Here is a 23,058-nt window from a genome sequence, read left to right as displayed (position 1 = left end):
GTCATTTTTTGTTTCATGATGCACCAAAGGTTTTCAAATGCTGAAAGGTTTGGACAATAGGTAGGCCATTTCCACATCTCAATATATTGTAATAGATGCAATATGTGGTTTAGCATCGTTTTGCTGAAAAAGTTAGGCATTCCTTGAAAAAGGAATGATGGAAGGCATTGATGTAGCCTTTCCAGATGTGCAAGCTGCCCATTTCATAGGCACTAAACACCCCCATACCATCACAGATGCAAGCTTTTGAACCGATAGCAAGCCTGGTGATCCCTTTCCTCTTAAGTCTGGAGGACACAGTGTCCATAGTCAAAAATGTTCAAAGTTTGTTGGAAACCTCTTTTGCCACAAAAGTGACAGATCGTTAACTTCCTGCAGTAGTTATATAATAAATGTAAAATACTAGCAGTTACAGTTTCAATAAGAGAAAAACCTGGAAACTAAACTATTAATATTCTTGTCGTGCTTATAATTTGTTATTGAAAAAAATAATCAGACTGTATTTCATATTTAGATCATTTATTAATTATTGTTTACATGTCCAGCATGGATCATTAGAGACACTCAACAGATGTGATCAACAAACAACACAAATGTATAAAATCTTCAGTTTCTACATCAGAAAAACTAAATAAAAACACAAAACCGGAATGTTATTAACAAAGTAAAAAAATTCCTACAATATTTACAATTTCAAAAACAACCAATTAAATTCAAATAAGTCAGGAAAATCATTTGATTGAACAGAAACCACAAAAATAGCATCATACATTTAATCATTATTATTAAACATGAATGTATGAATAATTTTTGTTTTTAAATAATTGCAGCACTATATAAGTTGCACATCATTGTCATGACATTGCTTTAACAATATGAGTGACTTTTTATTTATTTACCTGATTTGATTAACTATTCAGTCTGTGCATGGATTTTGCTTGGTTAAAAGGCATGACCCACTGTTTATGGAGTAAAGTGAGATGCTTTGTGATACAGTGAAACAAATGTTCTGTCAATGTTTAGATTTAAGGACTACAGTGAAATTATGCACAATCCAAACACAAATGGCCTAATACTGACAAAAAAATCCTGACTTTCTTGCACTATGGCATTCTTTGTACATACTATTTAGCAGTTATAGTATGGGATTTAAAAAAATGAGCGGGACAGATGAATAACAGAGATCTACTCTTGTTTCGTGCATAAATTAGATGAGATAGAGTGAGAATGATTACAGACATTAGCTCATGTCTGCTATTTTGTGTTGATGCATCTTGCACAAATACAATGCTGCTGCTACTGCTGCTAAAAAAAAAAACAATGCACAACTAAAAAAAAATAATAATAATAAAAAAAATCACTGAGCTGCAACTTCAGGAAATATTTGACTAAAACCCACAATGCCTTTAAGATTGCTATGCAAGAGTGAGCAATTGTGGGAGGACGCTTCCTGGATTTGGACTAAAGCCCAGACTTACTTCCTGTTGGCCAGAAAAAGTACTATGCAGGACAATAATGCCCAGAGTATGAGGGTTCATTGTTATTTGAGTCGGAGTACAGGAGTAGACATGAGTTTGAGAATGAAGCATAAATACTAACATTCTCATTACACCGATTTGTGTGCAGCTTTTGTTTATTTAGTAGCCTTTATCTCCAGCATAATCACCCCTGTTTTTTTTCTCAAGCATGTCAATTATTAAGAATTCAGATCAAGCTCAGTGTACTCTTGCAACTAGCTCTGGCTTCAGGAAAGGTCTGTCATTAAAGGTTGAGATCTAAAACAGACCGTTTTGTGAACCATTCACACGAGCAGTGTGTTTACTGGACAAGTTCAGTTTAAACGGCCTTGACAGAGCGTTTGGTTTTGATTGCCTAAGCAAACACAAAGATAAAGATTAATCAGCCAGGACACCAAAAAACAGCCAGAAGGTCTCTCGAAGCAAAGGCCACAAAGGTGCAGAGAAGCAAGTAAACGCCTGCTCATATGGGAACACGTCATGCTAGCATGAGCGTGAAGCCTTGGATTCTGGATCCTCTTTAGACCTGTTTGTGTATTCTTCATTGATCTGGGAAGGACGGTAGGGAGAGGAGAGGAGGGAAGAGAAGGGGAGGGGATAGGAGGAATGGCTTTTATCTCTGATTAGCTCTGCTCTCTGAATGAAGGGGGAAGTTGAGGGAAGGGTGCTGCCTGGCAAAGGGGGCAGAATGGCCTCCATCTGTGATGGCATGCAAGTCATGACTGTCCTCCGTCTCCTCTAGTCTCTCCATAATATTTATGAAAGTGGTCTTAAGTCAACCTTGCCTGACAAGGCAATATTTATAGTACCACTCACTTTCCTTCTCTCATCTTCGCCATCCTCTGTGCCTTTGTGAACATGGAAACTTTCTCGCCTGGCACAGAGATGATTTTTTTTTCTATTAAAAAAATGTGCAATCGCTGAATTGATATTTTGAGGTGACGCTAAGCAAATCACTTTCTTGTGAAACGACTTGCAAAATTAAGCCTGAATCTTGAGCAGCAGGAGCAAATCCACCTCGTAGCTGCTGAATGAATGGAGAACGCATGCCAGTAGCAGATCCTATTTCCCATTCAAAATATGTGGTTCAAAAATAACCAGTGGCAGAATGGATGCCACGAAGTGTGTGCCAGCCTGCTCCCATATGAGGAGATGTCCTCAAGAGGATATTCGCACAGCTCCGGCTCCTCTGCACGACCCTCAAAATGTGTATTTAGTAAACTTGTCTTTGGAGCGACACACTGTAAGCAACTTCCAATGAGAGATAAGGTTTCCACAGCTGAACCACCTCCCTTTGAACTTTCACACATCTCATTCTCGCTCTCTTTCTCTATTACTCTTGTTCTCTGTTGCTTACTCGTGCTCTCTGCATGCTTCCGCAGATCAGAGTAGGATTTCTTAGGTGCACAAGGCCTCATGTTACCCTGGTGGGAGGTTAGCAATGTTTTCGCCCACCTGCTGCTTTTTAAAATGAGAAGATTAACAGAGAAGATCTAACAGCCTCTAACAGGGCAGGGTGAGAGGCCTTTCATTGGCTCGAGAAAACGCAAAATGCCTGTTATTTATTTTTCAGTTGGTCCTCTCAAGTGGTATATAGTGTACTAGTGGTATGTTTTTATAAGCCATTTTGTGTATGCGCTTGATTATATTGTTTAAAACAAGCCTACACTTGGCTAATGGTTCCTACATCCAAAAAAAAAAAAAGAAAAATCCACCTCCTTCACCATTCAGTACCTCAAATGTTCCCTCCCGTCCCCCTGCCGTGTGGTTTCACAGTACGCTAAAGGAAAAGCACCACTCCTCTGACAATAAAAGATTATGGCCAAACAGTATCATAGGATCATAGAGAGAAAGCAACATGTTGAGGGAGATCAAGAGGCTCCTCCTATAGGGGTAAAACTACAGGAAGGCTTTTGGCTGGCAAAACCAAGGCACCGTTGTTAAAACAATAGTGTGAGTGCGTCGACTAAGGCAAAAAAACGCATGGGATTTTCTTCATCGTTGGCAGGCATGCCTCAAGTAGAGCTCTTAAGGGCTAGTTGTGTTGAAAACAGATTGTTTTCTACAACAGGTCTTTCCCGTTTGGCTTTTCCAGTCAGTGAATAGACAACAGGTGAATCCTGAGTGAAGGAAGTAATTATTAAGATCTGCAGAGTTTGACTCCATTTCTTCCCTTTTTTTGTACTGCGAATGCTTCGTATTTTTCTCATCCAAAGCCATATGGCAGGTTCTCATAGCACAATGAAATATTACCTAATAGAGAGATAAAAAGAAATGTGCACAAGTGAATGAAAAGACAAAGGGGAAAACATGATGAAAGGAAGGAACACAATAACAACAAATGTGCAAACTCTCATATAAATAGACTACAGTCAATGCATTAGAACAGCACCATGGGATAACAGAATATAAGCTGTGTGTGTGTGTGTGTGTGTGTGTGTGTGTGTGTGTGTGTGTGTGTGTGTGTGTGTGTGTGTGTAATGTAAATATCTTATCAAGATAAAAAAAATTTTTACATGGATGAAAGGGAAGCGAGGTCAAGGGTTCAGAGGTCAGAGTTGAAACTAAAGAGTCCAAGTTAAACCCAGTCCTGCAGGGATCGCTTGCAGTGCAGAAAGTACTTGGGAGCCCCTTTCCTCTGCAATGTGTTGATGATGGCATAGATCAGTGCCAGGATGCACAGCACCAGGATCAGTGGCGCAGTCACCATGATGATGTTCATAGTGCGCTGCGTTTCATCTATCTTCAGCACCACATCCACGTCATTCGTTTCCTCTTCCTTTGTCTCCTTTGTGTCAACGTCATTGGTGTGATCTTGCTCCTTGTCTTTTCCTTTCTCTTTTTCCTTGTCTCCGCCTACGTCGGGGTTGAAGGGCGGTCTGTCAGGCCACTTGCGTCCCGGGTCCACGTCTGTGTCTCTGTCAGGATCCAGGTCCACGCTGCAGCCCATGAAGTCTCTCAAAATGGATTTGGGGTATCCAGGCTCACTCTTCATCCGGTGGTTATCGAATTTCCAGTACTTGCTGCCTTTGTAAAAGTATGTGTAAGCTGTAAGGGAAAACAGGATGTTAAACAAAGGCATAAAGAAAGGAAATGGCAGCTCATCACATCAAAAACGTTATTATATAATTCGCCAAAAATGGAGGGGAATAATTGGTGATAACTGTTTTCACTTAATTGATTGTACACATCTAAGACTTCCTCTCAATTTTTATAATGGTGGAGGGACCACATGGGACAACGGCAGAGAATCTTTCTTAAAGTGATCTCATTCTTTCCCCCTCACTCTCAACTAAATTTCCTGATGCCATTTCTTCCCCACCTCTTTCCCTTTTGAGGTTTCTGACACAATTCCCCCTCTCACCCCACTCACCTCCATCATCGCTGAGGAAAGCTCCCTTGGGAGATGTGGGTACTGACGTATCCCAAACACTGATTGGTTTAGGGTAGTCTCGGTCCACTGCACGTGATTGCTCATTAAACCGCCAGTATCTACAGGGAAGAAAATACACCAACTACTTACTGGGTGCATACAGCAAATATCCAAAAATGTATTGGTATTAGTCTTTGAAAGTTAACAGCATACATGACCTTCTGCTTACCTGTCTTCCTTAAAGAAGTAGGTGTAACCTGATGGTTCCCACCAGATGGCCGTCTCGATCTTGTCATAAGGAATATCCCGGCCATAATCGACTAGCTCCTGAGGGTAGCCTGGTTCCAGGATGGCCTCCCGGAAAATCCAGAACCGATCCCCTGTACAAAAGAAGAACAAGAAGATGTGGTGAGGATGGAAATACATAAATAAGGACAGAATTTTCCTCTGCCTAACTGAATCATTCCCATTAACTTGAAGAAATTTCCTTTTGCATTACCATATTGGTTTTGCTGTTCAACCTTAGACAGAAAAAAAATCCACAGTCCTGACAACACAGGGAAAGTTGGTTTAAATTTGGAATTCCTGATCAGAGTTGATACTATAATCAAGCTGTAGTGTTTATTATTATTTTACAGTATGGCAGACATGGTGGCACCATCCACATGGTCACACTTTGATTCCACTTTCTCATTTAAAAAAACTGCAAACTCTGCAGTCAGCATCTGGAGGAACCACTGGCTGATGCAACAGCCGCACCTCAAATATAACAAGTTCTCGCCGTCCAAGTTTTTGGGTCCCCTGGTTACTTTTCCGATGGCATGTATCCAACCTTAAGAAGACCTTGCCAATGACATCACTTGGTCTACAGATGTTTTCCAAATTTCGCTTCAGAAAAAAAATTCACACTCGCTCAAGTTCCTCTCTCTATCCAACATTTCTTTTCCCTTCTTAGTTAATCACCGGATTTGATTAGAACTATATCCCAACCACAGCGATGGATGAGACAAGCAGAGATAATTTTAAAAAGGGGCATAAATATTACAATACAGGAATTTGCTAACACGGTTTCTTGTGTACGAGTGGAAAACTGCAGGAAAAAGGGTTAAGGAAAAGCTCGCTCCTGCCTAAGACATTTTTCAATTTGAACTTAATGAAATAATAATATAAGAGCACAATGGAAATGTAAGTTTTCACTGTTTGTACCAGTGCTTTGCTGCCCAGGCAACTGTTAAGGGCACTGAACAGTAAAAAGTAATAACTAATAACCAACTCATAAGGATTTTTAGTACCAGTCTATAAGTTACTCTGACTCGGCAATAATTATTCTGCCTGTGTCCTGGCTAGGGATTTTTTTCTTTTATAAATAACTCATGTCTTTTCCTAACCATGCCTGTAAAATTCATCAAATTAAAATGAACAGTTACAAAAGGAAATCACACATTTGCTGCTTCCTGTTAAATGACAAAATGCATCAGAGTTGTCAGTAAATAGTCCTTCATAAAGTTTGGGAAAGTACCGTTTACCCGTTCAAATTTTCTAGCTTTTTATAACTTGTATTAAATACATTATACATCCAACACTGGCATCTCATAGAGTAAACATAGATCAGCAAGATAAGTACCTTTAAAAAAGACAAATCTGCCATCATGTCTTTCATATGCTGCATCAATGTCTCCTGGAAGGCCCCTCCAGAAGTGGCCAATAGGCATTGGGTAGTTATCCAGTACTCGGTTTCTTCGGACCCTCCAGAACCACCGACCCTTGAGGAGCAGAGCAGTATACTTTTAGACAAAGAATATTTTCAGGGTTCCTTGGAGTTTACACATCTCTAGCAGATGTCCGTCCAATAAATATTCATATATAAACCCCACCATAATCTATAAACATGGTTACTTCTTTTGCTAAGCCCTTTGAATAGTATAATTGACCACAGCCTTGGCAACTTTGTCATAACCTTTCCTGTGCCCTACTATGCCTTAAATGAAAATGTTTATAGAGCAACCATGGGGCAGTGTGATTCCTGCCCTAGTGGGCTTCTATTAGACAAGGTGACTAATTCAAAGGAGGTCATAAAAAACCTAACAGAATTGTCAATTTAGTTGAGTTGTGAACAAGGACATAATAAAAATTAACATTTGTTGAGCAGCTGATTTTTGCTGGCACTCCTATAGACAAGTTGCTACTGATAAAAACATTGCTGCATTTCCAAAGCTAATACATGGTCAGTTTGCAAACTGTGTATCCCAAATGAATACCACCTGGAATTTCCTTGCAAAAAAACAAACATTTGGTCTGAACAAGAAAATCTGGAAAAACAGCAGCTCAAGGTTTCAACACAACAATCTAAAGATAACACACTACACACTTATGAGCCACAGCAACAAGCAAGCTTCTTCTTCTTGAGTTCCTAACCCAGACCTTGGATCATGCCACACATGCCACATATGAAAGTTTGGTCCAAGCTTTCTGATAACAGGCTCTAAATTTAACCCATCCACTCCAGCACAGTCCTTTCACAAGCCCAGACTAACACATCTTTTCTTGGACACAAACAGCTAAATCACATTTCACCCATGAAATCAGGACTCATAACTCCTTTCTAAATCTTGCAGAAAGTAAAGATCATTGTTTTATGAAGTATAACATTAAACAACCTATCCTTCTTGCACTACATACTGTATATCTTACTTGTTCATACTGTGCTTTTCAAAAGTAACTCAGCTGACCAAAGTCATCTAAATAAATAACTATAATTTATAACAAAGTAATAAAAGTCATAGCCAACTGAAAAAAATGAGACAAAATAAAAATCAGCTGGGATATTGTGTATTATGTTAGTTTTGGGTTTGGCTTGCCACATGCTGGATAACAGCTTTTATTTGAGTTATTGGCATTATAAAATGAAAAATATTCTTGTATCAGAAAAAAAAAATTGTTAGCCGCTTAGGTCACAGGAAATCATCCAAATCTTTCTAGGAGGATTTTCCTCGCATTTCTTTACACAAAGCAAAACTGGGAAGAGATGGTGGCGTACTATGACTGAAACTTATACATCACACTACTGTGAAGAGCAAACACCATGATTACCGAACTGACCAAAATTTATATTTAATTTTAGAACTGGAGAATTATATTGAGTTTAGTGTAAGAGTGTATTTGTGTAAGAATTACTTCAGAATTGTAGCATTACTTAATCTTTGACTGAAGAAGGCATGATCTCATAGTGCAGGAAAATGCAAAAAGGAACTAAATAATATATATAACTAAATAAAGAACAAGTGAAGATCATATGTTTTAATGCTTCATTTAAATTATAAAGAAATTGTATGAGGGAGAAAACCCTGACAAAACAAGAAAGCAGCTTCTGTCATAAAGGGGAAAGTCACATGTTGGAATGATTTGGCCCAAAAACATCTAAAACTGCAGATAAACGCTCAGCTATAGCTCTAGAACAGCTTATCTTCTCTGAGCTAAGCCATTTAGAACAAGGCCACAACTTGCCCCAGTACCATGTGGATCTCCTGATGAACTCCAGAGCCCAATGATATAGATGATTTTATGGCCCATAACTGAGCCCAGGACTGGGGTTTTATAGGTTACAAGCCCTCTGGAGGCTTATTGAGATCAGGCCTGAAGCCTGTGCCTCATGTGCAGGTGAAAGAGATGGAACTTAGCAAAGAACTTGGAGTGCAACAGAACTAGCAAGGTTCCACTGGGAGCACAGGGTCTTATTTTTCATCCGTTTACCTACCTGTTTAACTAGCTAACAACATACTGTATGCTTGTCAGAGCCCATTACACACTAGATTACATCATCAGACTTTTTTATATGCACACACACACTCAGGCACACTCGCAATAATCATACTCATAAGATTTGTGTTACATATTTTGGTCACTCCAACTTACTTTGAAAACAAACATCTCTCCACGGAGCACAGTGACTGTATCAAAGTTGCCCTCACAGATGTTGGGGCCATACTGATCTGGGCGGTCAGTGGTTCGTGGTCGGTCTGGACGTCGTGGTGGGGCTCCTGGTGGGTTCTTAGGTTGATTGGGACGGCGAGGGGTAACAGTCGGAAGAGCCTTAGTTGGAGAGTTGCCAGGAGGTCCTACAGGAAAATGATAGGACTATATATACTGCATATATACATACGTACATACACACACATATACATACATACATACATATATATATATATATATATATATATATATATATATATATATATATATATATATATATATATATATATATACACACACATATATATATATATATATATATATATATATATATATATATATATATATATATATATATATGCAATAAATCTGATATAATAACTTATTGCTAGAACAGATAGGTGACTAGAAGTGTTCAGGCACCCAGTGATAAATGTACAATCTAATTTAGGCAGTGCATTCTTATTAGAATCAGCCCTAAAATTGTGGTAACACAGTAGGTTTGAGGCATGCTGCAAAAACAACTCCTCTTCTACTTGCTTAAAATGTCTATGACCCATTTAACGTCAAGTCATCAGAAAACATCTGAGTATCTTACACTCAGCATCAACACTACAAAGATAAAACTAAAAAGCCTACTATCCCCAAAACAACATGAGAACAATTTTGACAAAAACGAAACAAACGGTGGTGCCTGTGGTTAAAACTGTGTTTTACTGTCATGGCTTTGAACTTCTTTCTCAATGCTTCTTTAAAGGTTCTTTTAGATGGTAAATGGTACTTCCTGACAAGTTCACAGGTACCTGAAAAAAATACTAAAAGGGTCAAATCCTGGATTTATTCTAACATGTCTAGTTTCAAGCATTCCTTCTTCCCTTTCCACCTTATCCAGCGTATGGGGTGCTTGTTAAGTAGCTCACATGCTGAGCTAGATACGGGTGAGGATGGAAGGTACTTTAAATAATGATAGTTTCAACATTCTAAGAGATATTACTTGGACCATACAAAGCTTCCGCCATTTCTGGAAACTCACTTGGTTCTAAAACACCTTTTCCAAACTATGAAAGGTTGAAAAAATGCCATCCAAAGCATAGCTTTAAAAAAAAGTGTGAGGTAAGTCAAAAGAATGTTCAGGGCAGCTGTGTTAAGAACCCCTGCCTTAGACAACTACATTTAAGCTTTTTTATTAATGAATATAACAAAAGTATTGCATTGCCTAGATTACCATAGATCTGCTGAATGCCTCGGAGATCATCATCTGGGAGCTGGAAGTTCTCTGTGTCCATCCACTGATAGAAAGGAGCCATAATAGCTAAAGGATTATTGGAGTGCTCCAGCCCTAGAGCATGACCCAACTCGTGCACTGCTACCAGAAATAGATCATTTCCTACAAGAAAGTAGCAAATGCAGAGAAATAAAAACAGATTTCCAATAATGTTAATGAAACTAATTCAATCTCTGCTGTGCTATAAAGATTATTTATTGCTGGATTAACCACAATGCAATCACCCTGTATGGATGCAGTACCATGTACTTGGGTAAAATATTCTTCACTTAGGATACTCAGAGAAGATGTCTGGTAAAGTTTGCTCCTCCTGTTGTAGAAGTTGCATAAATAAAATAAAACATAACCAAAAGCTCAGGGCCAGAAGAGCAAGATTTCTGCCCAGGTTAAGGGTGAGCTGTTGCCTTTTATTTACAGACTGGTTTTAAAAACAGGGAGGCACTAAAATGCCCTTTGTTTGAGACCTCAGTTGTCTTTGTGACCTCGGGTCAACCGGCACGTTGCCGGAGTCAAGTGAATTAGGAAGTGTAATGGATTGGAACGGGGCATCCTGAGCTCTTATTCAGGCATGTCAACACTTGTGTGTGTGTGTGTGTGTGTGTGTGTGTGTGTGTGTGTGTGTGTGTGTGTGTGTGTAGGCTGCACATGGGCTTTATGCAAGACATACAAAAGATGTATACAGATTTTTACCATCTGTGTTGTAATACACAGATGGTGAAGATTGTAATTATTTATACAGAAATCTGTAATAGCAATGCACACTCTGACTCCCTTGAATCATATTCCATCTCCATTTTGAAGCTGTCAAGTTGATTTGTGCATGCATCTAATTCGGAGCAAATGGATCTCTGTGATTCCTCAGTTGTGACATCAGAAAAAAAAATCTGTGAGTGATTACTTCCTCCATGTTCATTAGTGTGATCTGAGTGTTAAGCGTCTTTATAGGACTTATGAGGTCACTGAAGAGCTGCTTGTTCAGGAATTTTCTGGGACACCCTGATATTAGAGCTAATGGCTTTCGACAGATAGGAGGAGCGCTAAATGGATGTTCTAATGGCCTCGGGCTGCTAAATCAATGATTTCTTTGACAGGCTAAGCCTCGGGTGGGCACGGATGTATGTCCACCATTTGCCAATGAAAGCTGTTTTTTGTCGAAGGAATTGGATGATGAGGCACAGTCAAGACAATACAGCACACTGCTGGGACAGTGACTGAGATGATTGGCCACAAAGGAAACCCTGTCTCTAAGAAACCCTGTCTCATGGCTTTAAGACCAAAGAAAACTGAATGCTTTAATCACAGTTTTAAATACACACCCCTTTTAAAGCAGCATCCAAGTTTTAACATGCTGTGGTGCTTCCCCATGAATGGTAATTATGCTGAGCCAATTCAAATTCTCGCTGATAAGATCTCACTTGCTGGCAGCACGATGACACCTATAATTGCCAAAAGTTCAGCTCTATTCTCTACTTCTAAACACCCTGGGTACGACAAGGATTCAGTAAAGCCCTAGTTGAAGTGCTTTCATGGCAAAAGAGTTTCTCTGTCTGCCTTTATTTTTTGCCATGTGACTCCAAACAAAGAAGGAAAAGGGAGGAAAAGACAGAGTTGTTTTTGTGATGTAAGCACATTGATCACGTCAGACACAAAACATTTGGAGGAAAATCAAATCGTAACTACTCAACAAGATGGAGGAACCAAATCATCCTTGAAATAAATATTTCTGTAGAAAACATTTTCAGTGAACACCACAGACACATAAGAGATTTTGCCATACCTCTCAACACTAATCTGTTACAGAATAACAATTTTTTCCTGCATGGATTTATAGAAATCTGGTCATTTGTGTTCTGATCTGCAAAAAAATAACTGGCTAATGAGTACACAATCATTTGGTGCCACGAGTAAACAAGAGAGAAAACTCAGAAAACCTTCTCGTGATCACAGCATGTAGGAGCTGGCAAGGGGAACTGCGGTGATGTCACTCTGCAATTTTCAAATTTTATAGACACCATAGTAAGGAGTAAAATTAACCCAGGCTGGAAAGTAAAAGAAAATAAACTAATTCATATGGGTTGAATAATAGAGGGAAATGTGTGTGTGTGTGTGTGTGTGTGTGTGTGTGTGTGTGTGTGTGTCAGAAGTCATAAAATGAGCAGAATGGATTGGGTCACTATACAGATGGTAATTGAGGGGATTTTGAAAGGTCACTGGCATATTGTAAACATACAATAAAACATACAATGCTATGGAGGCTTTTGAGTTCATGGGGACTCTTGAGGATGCTATAATTATCTTGCACTCACTCACCTTGCAAATTCTCATTTCCAATTGTCCATGGCTCGTCCGAGTCAAAGTGCGTGTCACCTCCCATCCCTGGACCAGGGAAGTAGGCATGTGCCAAGAAGCCACCCACACCATCAAATGGGGAGCTGTCACCGTGGAAACCAGAAGCGAAGAAGATCATGATGTCAGGTTCCTTTCGCCGACCATATTTGACCTCCAAATAGGGAATTTCTTCAAACGTCAGAGGTGTTACCTTCTCCCACACTTTGAAGGCCATACGAATGGCTTCGTATGAGTTGTACTCCCCAATCTTAGGAGTATAGTTCTGAATACTGTAAGAGAAACATGTGAAAATTTAAAAACCCAAGCCTGAGATTTTATAAGCTAGACAATGCTTCTCTTGATATATACCTAAAGGTCAAGTGGGTTTTGTCCCACTTGTGGCCAGTGAGAGCATAGCGTTTCCTACGAACGTTAGTCTTGATTTGACCCCCAAACTTATCCGGAACCCCACAGCGAGGTCTCTTCATGGCTCTGAAAGAGGAAGAATGAAAACGGTTATAAAAACATTCTCAAGCCTTTTTATTGGGCTCAACATCGATACATTAAAGTATCCTTAAAGAGACAAACCAAAGGATAATTTTTTGTAGAAATAATCCTTTTTTCAAAAAATGAAGCAGACATTCAAAGAGTCTGGACTCAGAAGGGACATCAACTGATCTTTTGACATCAATGATGTCTGTTCTGTTGAAGTTGTTACATTGACTTACTATTATATACTATTTCATGGTTCTGTCCATCATTCCTGCTAACCCAATTCTAATTTTAATGCTTAATTTTAAAGTAGTAAATACTTTACAAAAATGATAAGCTTTGTTGAAGTAATACATTATGGAAAGCACTTCTGATAAGAGGCCTTAGCCAAACCAATAGCAAACTTTAAGTAATACATGCCATAATATTCTTACTGTTCAGTTTCTTTGTCCATCTTTCCTGTGACCTCCAGGCCATAGAATCTCTGCATGTCACCAATGGCATTAGAGAGGATTTGAGCCGAACGCATAGTGGACATCTGCCTACTTGCCTGAGGGAGGTATCCATACATCCGGAGCCAGGACTAGCAAAAGTCAAACAGAGAGAAATTTAACACCACAATGATCATCCAGATTAAGTGTCACAGACTTTTATAGCTTGGACAGCAGTAGTCGATTGTGCGTGAGAGGACTGTATTAAAGAGTCAAAGTGTGCCACACCTGTTATGCTGCGATATTTAATACAGCTCCAGATTGGATGATAAAGTCATGGCAGAAGTGGCTACAGATGGTGGGAAAGGAACCACCAGTTGGGTGGGTCATATTACAAGTCCCAAGATTTTCATGTTTAAGTTGTTCCCAAAATTTTACATAAAAAGACATTAAAAACTGGCATGTACATTTAGTGATCAATAGGGGCTGTCCATCTGAACAATCCATACTCACCAATCAAGCTAACTGATAGTATACCTAATACAACTAGAGAAAAATCCCTTAATGGGTGGCTTATATTAGTGTACTGAGATTGGATAGGTCATATGGTGCATGGTCGAATGTAGTCAGAGCATATGTGGGTGTTTTGGGCTCCCAATGGCAAAAGAGCCTTGTGATCTTAAAAATAGGAAATTATGGTGGAATTAAAGATTTGATTTGGCTCTGTAGAGCAATGTAGGTGGCTTGACCTAATTAGACAATTAGTAAAATTACATAATTAAACTCCCACATCATTTTTCCTGCCCTGTGGTTATAGTAATTAGGCCTTCCGGCTCAGCCCTGCCCCCATGCAGCAGTGTCTGGACACATCAGAAAAACCAACACTGTACAAACAACTGACAACTACTTATAAAGTTTATTTTACACATCTCTGGTTTTCATTACCCCACTTAAGTAGCCATCTTCATGATAGCATTATATATTCTAAGCAAATGATATATCATGCTAAGTTTTAAACCACAAAGGCTTAGTGAAAAATATACAAAAGTTATTTCCATGTCTACTGAGTCACTGGACAATTCTTTCAAAACAGCTCTGTTTGAAAGACTCATTTTTACTGTAAAATAAAAAAAATATATAAAAAATTACTATCTGAGTAGAAACAGTGATGCACTCGGAATAAATTGGCCACCAAAATGCAGTGTCTAAACCAAATCAGAGGGGCCACCAAAGCATCAACAAAGGTGCATTGCTTCAAACTCCATTTTTTATGTCCTGTGTCCCACCTCTGTGCAGGCTGGCCTTAATTATCCTAAGGTTAATAGAGATGTCCCTCTGGACTTAGGAGGTTTTGGGGGTCACTGCCTTTATAATGACCCCTCTTTTCCTGAACTGGGAACAGGGCTTCTGCATGGTTATCTAGCCTGAACTTGCCTTCCTTAACCATGGCTGCAGAAGAGACAGGCCTTTGTACCCCCTCTCTGTGTTGTAGACAGCTGAATAGATGGCCCTGTTTCTGGGCACAGCTAGCAGGGAAACCCCCCATAGCTACCATCTAGAGTGTGTAGTTGTCCTGCCCTCTCCCCCTTCACCACACAGAGCAGTCTGGCTTACTGCCTGTTTAACTGTCTACATTTGTGTTGTTTCCATCCAGATGGTTTTGTCTAATAGAATTTTGATTGTTCTTAATTGTATTCTAACTGTTTTACTTACAGTTTATCAGATTGACTTTACAAAATCCACACTCAATTTGAAGAAACTTTGCTTGTTCTGTCATTAAACTCATAAATCAGGTCAACTTAATTAAGCCAGTTGCAGTGAAATTTCAGCACTCTTTCGACATTATTACTTGTCACGTGGTATGAAATGATCCCAGTAACGTGTTTGTCAATTGATCAAGTCTATAATGGACTACGAAAATGTGTTTTCTGTGTCATATTATACGATAGATTCTCTAATCAGAGATCTGCAAAAATTTCTAGGTTTTGCTGACATCAATCAACAAAATCTTTGATCATCTTCAATCATGTATTGGAAACCAGTTAGCACATTACATTTCATGTCCTAGGAACACACTTTCTAATTGGAGACAACATGAGATTTTACAATGAACAATTTTAATTTGGGTCAAGTATCATACAGTCTAAAGCCAGCTTCAACAATACAATACTGCCACTACTTTGGGTATAAAGTTTTAAGCTTAACAAAATCATATGATTAAATAGATTTAATAGATTATTTATCCCCTGACACCAAGCTAGCTAATGTGTTAACTACTTATATATGTATGTTAACTTTGCCAAAAAAAAATGGAAAAGTCTAAATTGAGGGCTGTAGAAGATTAAACATTTTATTTAGATGTCCATTTTTTTTATGGTTAACAAAGTATTAGATAAGTGAATTGTTATGCGTCACTTATGAATGTAAAAATATTTTAAGCTCTAACTTTTATTCGCTAACCTATTTAACCTTTTACATTTTTACTTAAAATGTTGATCCTATTAATGACAAATTGAACTGCCAATGTCTTGATCCACCAAAAAAATGAACATTACAAATTGGATAAGGAAAAGTAGTTGCAATATCATCACACTATAGCTTTAGCTTTTGTTTTCTGCCTAATGTTATTTAGTCAGTTTATATTGAAAAAAAATATTTTTTTCCAGTTTAATTAAAAAAATTTCAACCCTCTGTATGAACACTATCCTTACAAAAATAGCACTAAAGTGTACCTACCTTGCAATGTAATATTTACCTTTTATCAATGGAATATCTTTTGTAGCTTTAAAGTGTATCCTTCAGTATATAGTTTATATAGTTTATATAGTTTACCTTGAAATGATTTATTGTACACAAATGTGCTGTAATTATCTTTTTCAGTGTGGTTAAAAAGATTTTGCAAAGCTAAGTGTACATTTCTAGGTAGTTTCCCTGAAAAGTACAACCCTAGTAACATAGAAACCTTTATTTTTTTCTAAGTGTGTGTAGTATAAATAGCTACACAGTTCAGTAACTATTAAGAACAGCAGGAGCAGCTCTTGTCCTTTCCCGTTGTGTTTTCTCTATGATTTGGGGTTGGGAGTAGGGGGAAATGATGAATAGCTATGCTTTGTGGGACACACCTTGCTCCATGGATAAGTTCTGTGTTTCTCAGAGTGCTGCATGGCCCTGAGGGTGTGGGGTTCCTGCCGACTCAGTGGGACGCCAATGATATGAACATCAGGATTCATGCTAATTCCCAGGTTTTATTCAGCACACTCTCCCAAAAGCCCTGAAAATTATTTCTGATAGGTATTTATTGTAGGGTGGTGTGGTGGAATAAAGGCAGAACTCGAGCCCTAAGCAGTAGATATATAAAGGCAAGCTTTCAAAAAGAGAAATCATTTCAGTGGTATCACAGGATCCTCCACCATGCATACAAAGCAAGTGCCAGCTGAGAGCCAGAAAGCTGGTTACTCCTTCAAAAGGACCTTAAGAGTCACTTGCATTACTGGTCCTTCAAAAGCAGGGTGCTGTAAAACGACTTTAATTTGGTGTGTGTGTGTGTGTGTGTGTGTGTGTGTGTGTGTGTGTGTGTGTGTGTGTGTGTCCAGCACAATGTCAGCCAAAACTCTTAACGACTGGAAAGCGCTTTTATTCTTGAGGCTTGGGCGCAAGCCATCTTTCTGGTCATTAAGTGAGAGGGGGAGGGAGTGGGAGCAATCAAGATCAAGTGAAAAAGCAAGTGGAAGATGGAAAAACAGTGCAAAAGAGAAAGAGAGAGAGAGAGAGGGAGAGAGAGAGTAAAAAAAAAAAAATCATCCAAAAATGTGTTATTGCCGTGCCAAATTTCATACAGAGCCAAGGGCCAACAATGATTGACAGAGAGAGCTGGGAATGTTAGAATGTTAGACAGGCCCCTGATCCCACATGTCCTTATGCTTTTTAACAAATGTAATGTAGATGTTCTTTGATTTAAATATAACAGGGACTTTTTCTATGTGGTTCATTGACCATGTGGGTGATCAAGATTTACTGATGTTTTGGTCCGATCACATGACGCATGTTATGCTCTGGAGGTGTGTGATACAGACATTATGCAGATCATGCACATGATAATAGGACATAGTCTTAAGGCATGTAATCATAATGCATGTGACTTTGCATCAGAAGCCTTGTGTCTGTCTTGTGTCACCCAGTAGTCGAGAGTTTTCCCTTTTGAATCTGGTTTCACTCAAGGATTCTCTCTGATGTTCTCTCAGAGTGTTTTGTATTACAACTGTCACCTCAATGGGGATTAAGCAAAGCTACACTTCCTTTGTGACACTGTTCAATAAAATGTATTAGATCTTTGTATCAGATATAGAGTAGAGTTTGGATATCTGGATCAAAAGCCTAATCCTTGGTTCTTTGTTCATGGTGGTAGAAGTGGCATATTTTAAAGGGGCTCAAGAAAAATGTTTTGATTCAAAATGAAAAAGCTATTTGATACATAAAAAAATACATTTTTATACTTATAGCTTTAAAAGTAATTCATTTTGAAATGATTTTGATGTCAATCAGGATGAGGAAACATTCACACTGAAGAATATAAAATTGGCCTTCAATAGAAATGGAAACAGAAATGGACCACAGACACATCAAATGTGGAGACAAGTGTCCTGGATTGAACAAGGCAAGTAAAGGGTTAACTATCCAAAATGGACAGAAACTGGCCTTCAGGAATTGATACAGTCAGCTCCCTGTGTACTACAGGCCTCATAAACCCTCCCCACCCGCCTACACCTCTCTCTGCTCCCTCTTTCTTTTTGCATCTCTCAGATACAGTCGGCCAAAGACAAAACGTGTCATTGTTGCGCCTCAGCTGCCTGGGAGCCCTGCAGCCCAAATCATCCCTCTCTGTTTCTGTTTGTGGATTTGGAAAACAGCTGTTGCATTCACTAATCACCATGCAACAAAAATGAACTGGCCTGAAGCAGACTCCCAGCCTCCACTGCCCTGACCTTTCTCTTTCTAACACTAAAGCAGGCCAAGAAATTGACCTCGTTCCTTGTAACATTAACACGAATGTTGCTTAAAAAGAAGTCATGTAGTGGAAAGTCAAAGAAAGTAGTCATAGAAGTCGATAGTTAATTCTGCAAAGCATATTGTGTGTTAATTCTCATTATAAAGAATTATTTCACTTATTAAGAGATGTAGACAGAATAGCTGAAACACAAGGCCTAAGCCCTGTCAAGATATGACCTTTAGGGGTTAGGTGAAAAAATTACAGTAAACACAGAGCCCAAGAAGTCTGTATTTCTTCAGCAGCATGGATTATAAATCCAGCATGCTTTCTGAGCTATTTTTTTCTCCCCCCCCAGAGTTTTTGGTTTGTCTGATCCACAGCTTTGTGCAAGCCAGACAAGGTGAGACGACTTGTCCTTCTGGGGTTGTCATCACGTCTTAAAAGCTTGACCTGTGTGGCATTGTCAGGAGACTTAATCGGGGCACTGTTTGTTTAGTAAGCAGAGCTGAATGGACATTATGGCTGCTTAAGTAAACAGGCACATCTTTAAGACTCCTCTAGTTTGTGTGACACACAAAGCTCAGGCTGGATCAGTCTCACTACACTGCTTACACAATCCAGCATTGAATTAACACTGTGGCCTGCATGGGCGTGTCTGATTCAGTATGAAAAAAGTCTACTCTTTCCCAGTGTAAGTTAATCAGCTTCACATGTTGATTCTGTCTTGATTGAACCCAGGAGGATTTTCATGTTCAAGCTCAGAATCACAAAGGCTGAACTAGGAATGGGAAACATAACTGATTCCCCTATTCTGTGTCAGGATATTCTAAAAGACTTTTAAACACAAATCAATGTTTTTTTCCATTAAAGATTAGCAGTTTTACCCAAAATATCTGATGATTAGATAAATGGTAAAAGCAAAGTTCTAAAACCTTTTAACAAAAAGAAAGAAACAAAACGGATAATAAATCAAGTGCCAATAAACGTGTAAGTGTAACTAACAATTGATTTGGAAAGTGAAAATACACTTGCCACTCTTTAGAAAAAAAACTATCATGTAACATTTTATTTATCAATAATATAATAGCATAATACCCTAGTCTTAGTAAGCCCTGGTGTTTTTGACTGATGGACATAATGATATTAAGCATAAAAATATCATAATGTAAGCTGTAATAAGTACAAATGTTTCCCCATTTGCTAAGAGTCCAATGCCGCTTCTTAGTGCATTACTCATTTATAAATGCAGACAGCTAGCTAAGTGTATGTCTAGTGTGATTCTGGAAGGAATTAGACAGACAGCTCATAGTGAGGTACCCACACACCTGAAAATAATGAACCACATTCGCTTCCTGCCAATAATCTCATTGCACACTGGACCAACATGTTTGCAGGAAATCCATACATGGCATCTGGAGGGGAAATTACACATGTCCAGTAAGAGGATGACACAAGCTACTATTTAAGTCGGCCTTCATCACTGTCGGTTTTAGTCAAATTCAAGCTCACCTACATACTGTATAGGAAACGGACGTCATCTAAAAGATGTCTTTGTGTTTTCCGGTACAATCTATTTCCAAAGATACTCATTGAGCGCTTGTGTATTGTCTGACCTAATAGATTTCCACAGCAATGTCTGCACACTTGTGGGAGTTTGGGGCGACTGGGTTGTGTATTCCTGTCAGTTCCACTGCCTGTGTGCCAGGCCACTAATGACAGGGAGCGAACCACACTAGACCTCTTATGCACAGGGTGGTAGACCATGAACAAACCCACACTTCACACACCACCAGCAGGACACATACATGCAGTTTTCTTTCTTTATGAACTCAAACATCATGCTCATTCAGAAGTGTCCTTCCCAAGCCATGGTTCTGTCATAGAGAAGACAGAAAAATAACAAATTGATGCAGAAGTGTGACTAAACAGTATACAGACACACACTTACACATAATACACACAAACTTGTTTGCTAAATCCTGAAACGGTGCCTAAAAAGGAGTATGGTGAACAGAATAAGAACGACAGGGTGCAGCTTGGGGTAAAGTCCAAACATTATCTCCTTCACACATGGGCAGGCAAACACAATTTAGTGCACTCCTACATGCCTTCTCGTATTTTTATTTAACGTATTGTGCATCATGTACACGTTTTTACAGCACTACGCTATCTGAAATTAAGAACTTTTGTACATTGTGCTGGAGTGCATGCTATAGTACACTATTATAGTTTATGGATTAAGAAATATTTGATGTTTTTCATTTGAAATTGAAGGTTAATTAAAGGTACACCACAAGTCTTTTTCCTGGTCAAAGACATCCTAAAAAGGGAAAAGTGCCCCCATGATGTAACGTGGTGTGTACAGTTTTATACACTCCATAAACTGGTCTAACTGGAACCTGAGCAAGTACACAGATTCATTTAGATAGAAACAGCTGAATAGGCATTGGGTCCTTTTACTTTTACCTAGATGAGTGATCATAAAAATAAATAAATAATTAAAAACATAATATAAAAGAAAAAAAGGCAAGTGTTACCTCTGAATTGAAGTCATCTCCATATGTGTGTGTCCCACTCAGACAAAGCACCAGGAATGAAGGAACCAGTGTCCATCTCCAGAGCATCCCATGCCACGATGATGCCATGTTCACAATTCTGAGTCAATTTGCTCCTCTATCTTGCAGGATGCCAGATCCTCAAAATAATCTCGAGTGTCCTTGTTTAAAAACAACTTGCAAAATACCTTCAAGTCTACAAAGACTGCATTGCCTCGAAGCTATGAAGTGTGTGGTCTTCACTTCTCCTCTTTTGTCCTCTCAGGACCAATTGCTCAAAAACGTTTCTCCTGCGCGAGCTGTCACTCTATCGGTTTAAATGACAAGAGGCAATAGGTGTAGTCGAGCTGCAAAGGGGTTGGGCCCAACAACTCTTAAGAGCTCCGCTTCTCTGGCACAAGTTGCGTGGGGATCGTATCATATCCCGCGGGTGTGTCCACGCCGCTGTGTATTAATTTTTTTTTTCACGTGCACGCACAAGCCGGACTTACAGTCACATCCAAGCCGTAAATCAGAGGTGCGCGCGGAGAACAGAATCCCCGATCCCGTCTTCTTGTAAGCAAAGAAAGAAACACGCTCATATAAATAGGCGCGCACACACATGTAAAACACCCCTGACTTGAAAACATAAATTGCTTGACGTCAGTTCCGTCAGTGCAACAAGAAGAGTAGCTACGGAGTGCGTGCGCGCACTGATTTCAGCTGTCTGTGTCTCACGTGCGATCAGGGCTGTCATTAAAAAAATATATATTTTCAGGATTTTTTGTTTTGTTTTAATGCAGAAGGATCGGCTCGCGCATCCGGCGTTCTCACCCACGTGCGTGTGTGTGTGTGTGTGTGTGCGTGCGCGCGTGGAGGAGGGGCGCGAACAAGAGCGGATGCCGGCGGATAATTCACCCCCTGCTCTATTCACAGTGCACTCATTACACATTATTCACTGCCGGCAATTATTTAAAGCTCTAACCCTCCAACACGAATAACTGAAACTTGCATTAAAATCACAAACTCACTTATAGAATGCAGTTATAAAGTTACACACTGTGCCATTTAGTTTATCAAATATACTTATGTATTACTACCAGAACCTGCTACAATACACCATTCGGCCTGTTCAGGCGACTTTGATTACATTTCCATAGTAACAGCTCTGGCAATAGTCTAATTATATCTATCTAATTATACCATGTGCTTATTTAATGCAGTTCATGACAGTTTCTCTTGTAACAACTGACTCACAGGGCCATAAAAATCAAAAGAGAAAGCTACCCATTTGATATGTGGTTGAAATTTTTCTGACCAATGACAAAGACCTTAAAAAGCTTCATAGTTTACAATTTCAGGCCTAATATTCAGTCTAATATTAATTACATTTAATTAAAAAAAAAAAGTGTAGAAAAGACTATTGCGGCGGCTGATGAGATTACATTTATGAAATGAATCTCCAGTGTGGGTGATTTGTTACGGGCTGTTTTTCATGACAGGAAAGTCTCCAGAACGTGTTATATTACTCAGACAGCACATTTCTTGTATTAACTTTAAAACAGAAAAAAGACTGAGGTTGGTCTAATTATAACATTAATGATAACAGGCAGACATTTCTTGCAAACATTTTCCAACCATTACACAACATTAAACAAATAAAAAATAAATGATTTTTGTTTTACAGATAAAAAAATAGCATTTGCTGGACAATAATTAGAATCAAACCCTTCTAGATATGTTATTACTGGACTTTACTCATTTGCAGTATCACAATTACTTTGATATCTTTCCTATGAATAACTTTCCTATAACAGCACATTTTTATACCTTATGTTATTACTTATTGGAGCTCATGTGTTTCTATATACAGTTTGTTATCCCCCTTCCCCATCCATCAGCATAAAACCACTCCAGGACTGCAGCTGAATCAATATTATTGGGCTAGCACACCATTCTTAGCCCAACAATACACTGATGCGATGACTAATGTGTGATGCTGCGAATGCTTGGATTTTTACACACCTTATCATTACTGCTGGGTTGGGACCAGTCCACCAACCTTAAAAATCCCAAGGATATTTTAGTCTGAAACCACTGATGAGTTCAGGAAATCATGGAAGAGATCAGCTTTAGTGTTTA

General features: G+C 38.9%; 1 protein-coding gene across 1 annotated transcript; it reads right to left on the bottom strand.

Annotated features, from left to right (window-relative positions):
- Positions 1–502: 502 nt before the first annotated feature.
- Positions 503–21,725, bottom strand: mmp15b (matrix metallopeptidase 15b). Its single transcript, XM_046857410.1, has 10 exons — positions 20,920–21,725; positions 13,399–13,547; positions 12,842–12,964; positions 12,455–12,762; positions 10,085–10,246; positions 8,803–9,005; positions 6,515–6,653; positions 5,120–5,270; positions 4,891–5,009; positions 503–4,565 (listed from the first exon to the last, which is right to left on the bottom strand). The coding sequence occupies exons 1-10, from the start codon at positions 21,025–21,027 to the stop codon at positions 4,096–4,098; spliced, it is 1,932 nt and encodes a 643-aa protein (XP_046713366.1). The 5' UTR covers positions 21,028–21,725; the 3' UTR covers positions 503–4,095.
- Between the last annotated feature and the right edge of the window lie 1,333 nt (positions 21,726–23,058).

This window comes from Silurus meridionalis, chromosome 9 (genome assembly GCF_014805685.1).
Source record: "Silurus meridionalis isolate SWU-2019-XX chromosome 9, ASM1480568v1, whole genome shotgun sequence".
Lineage (NCBI taxonomy): Eukaryota > Metazoa > Chordata > Actinopteri > Siluriformes > Siluridae > Silurus > Silurus meridionalis.
The sequence above is the reverse complement of the archived record's forward strand: the minus strand, read 5'-3'. Positions and strand labels throughout refer to the sequence as shown.

Coding starts and splice junctions, on each gene's coding strand:
- mmp15b (XM_046857410.1), bottom strand. CDS start 21,027: ATGGCATCATCGTGGCATGGGATGCTCTGGAGATGGACACTGGTTCCT. Junction 10,247..12,454: donor TGGAAATGAGAATTTGCAAG/GTGAGTGAGTGC, acceptor ACTTTCTTGTAG/GAAATGATCTATTTCTGGTA. Junction 6,654..8,802: donor GAGAGATGTTTGTTTTCAAA/GTAAGTTGGAGT, acceptor CTGCTCCTCAAG/GGTCGGTGGTTCTGGAGGGT.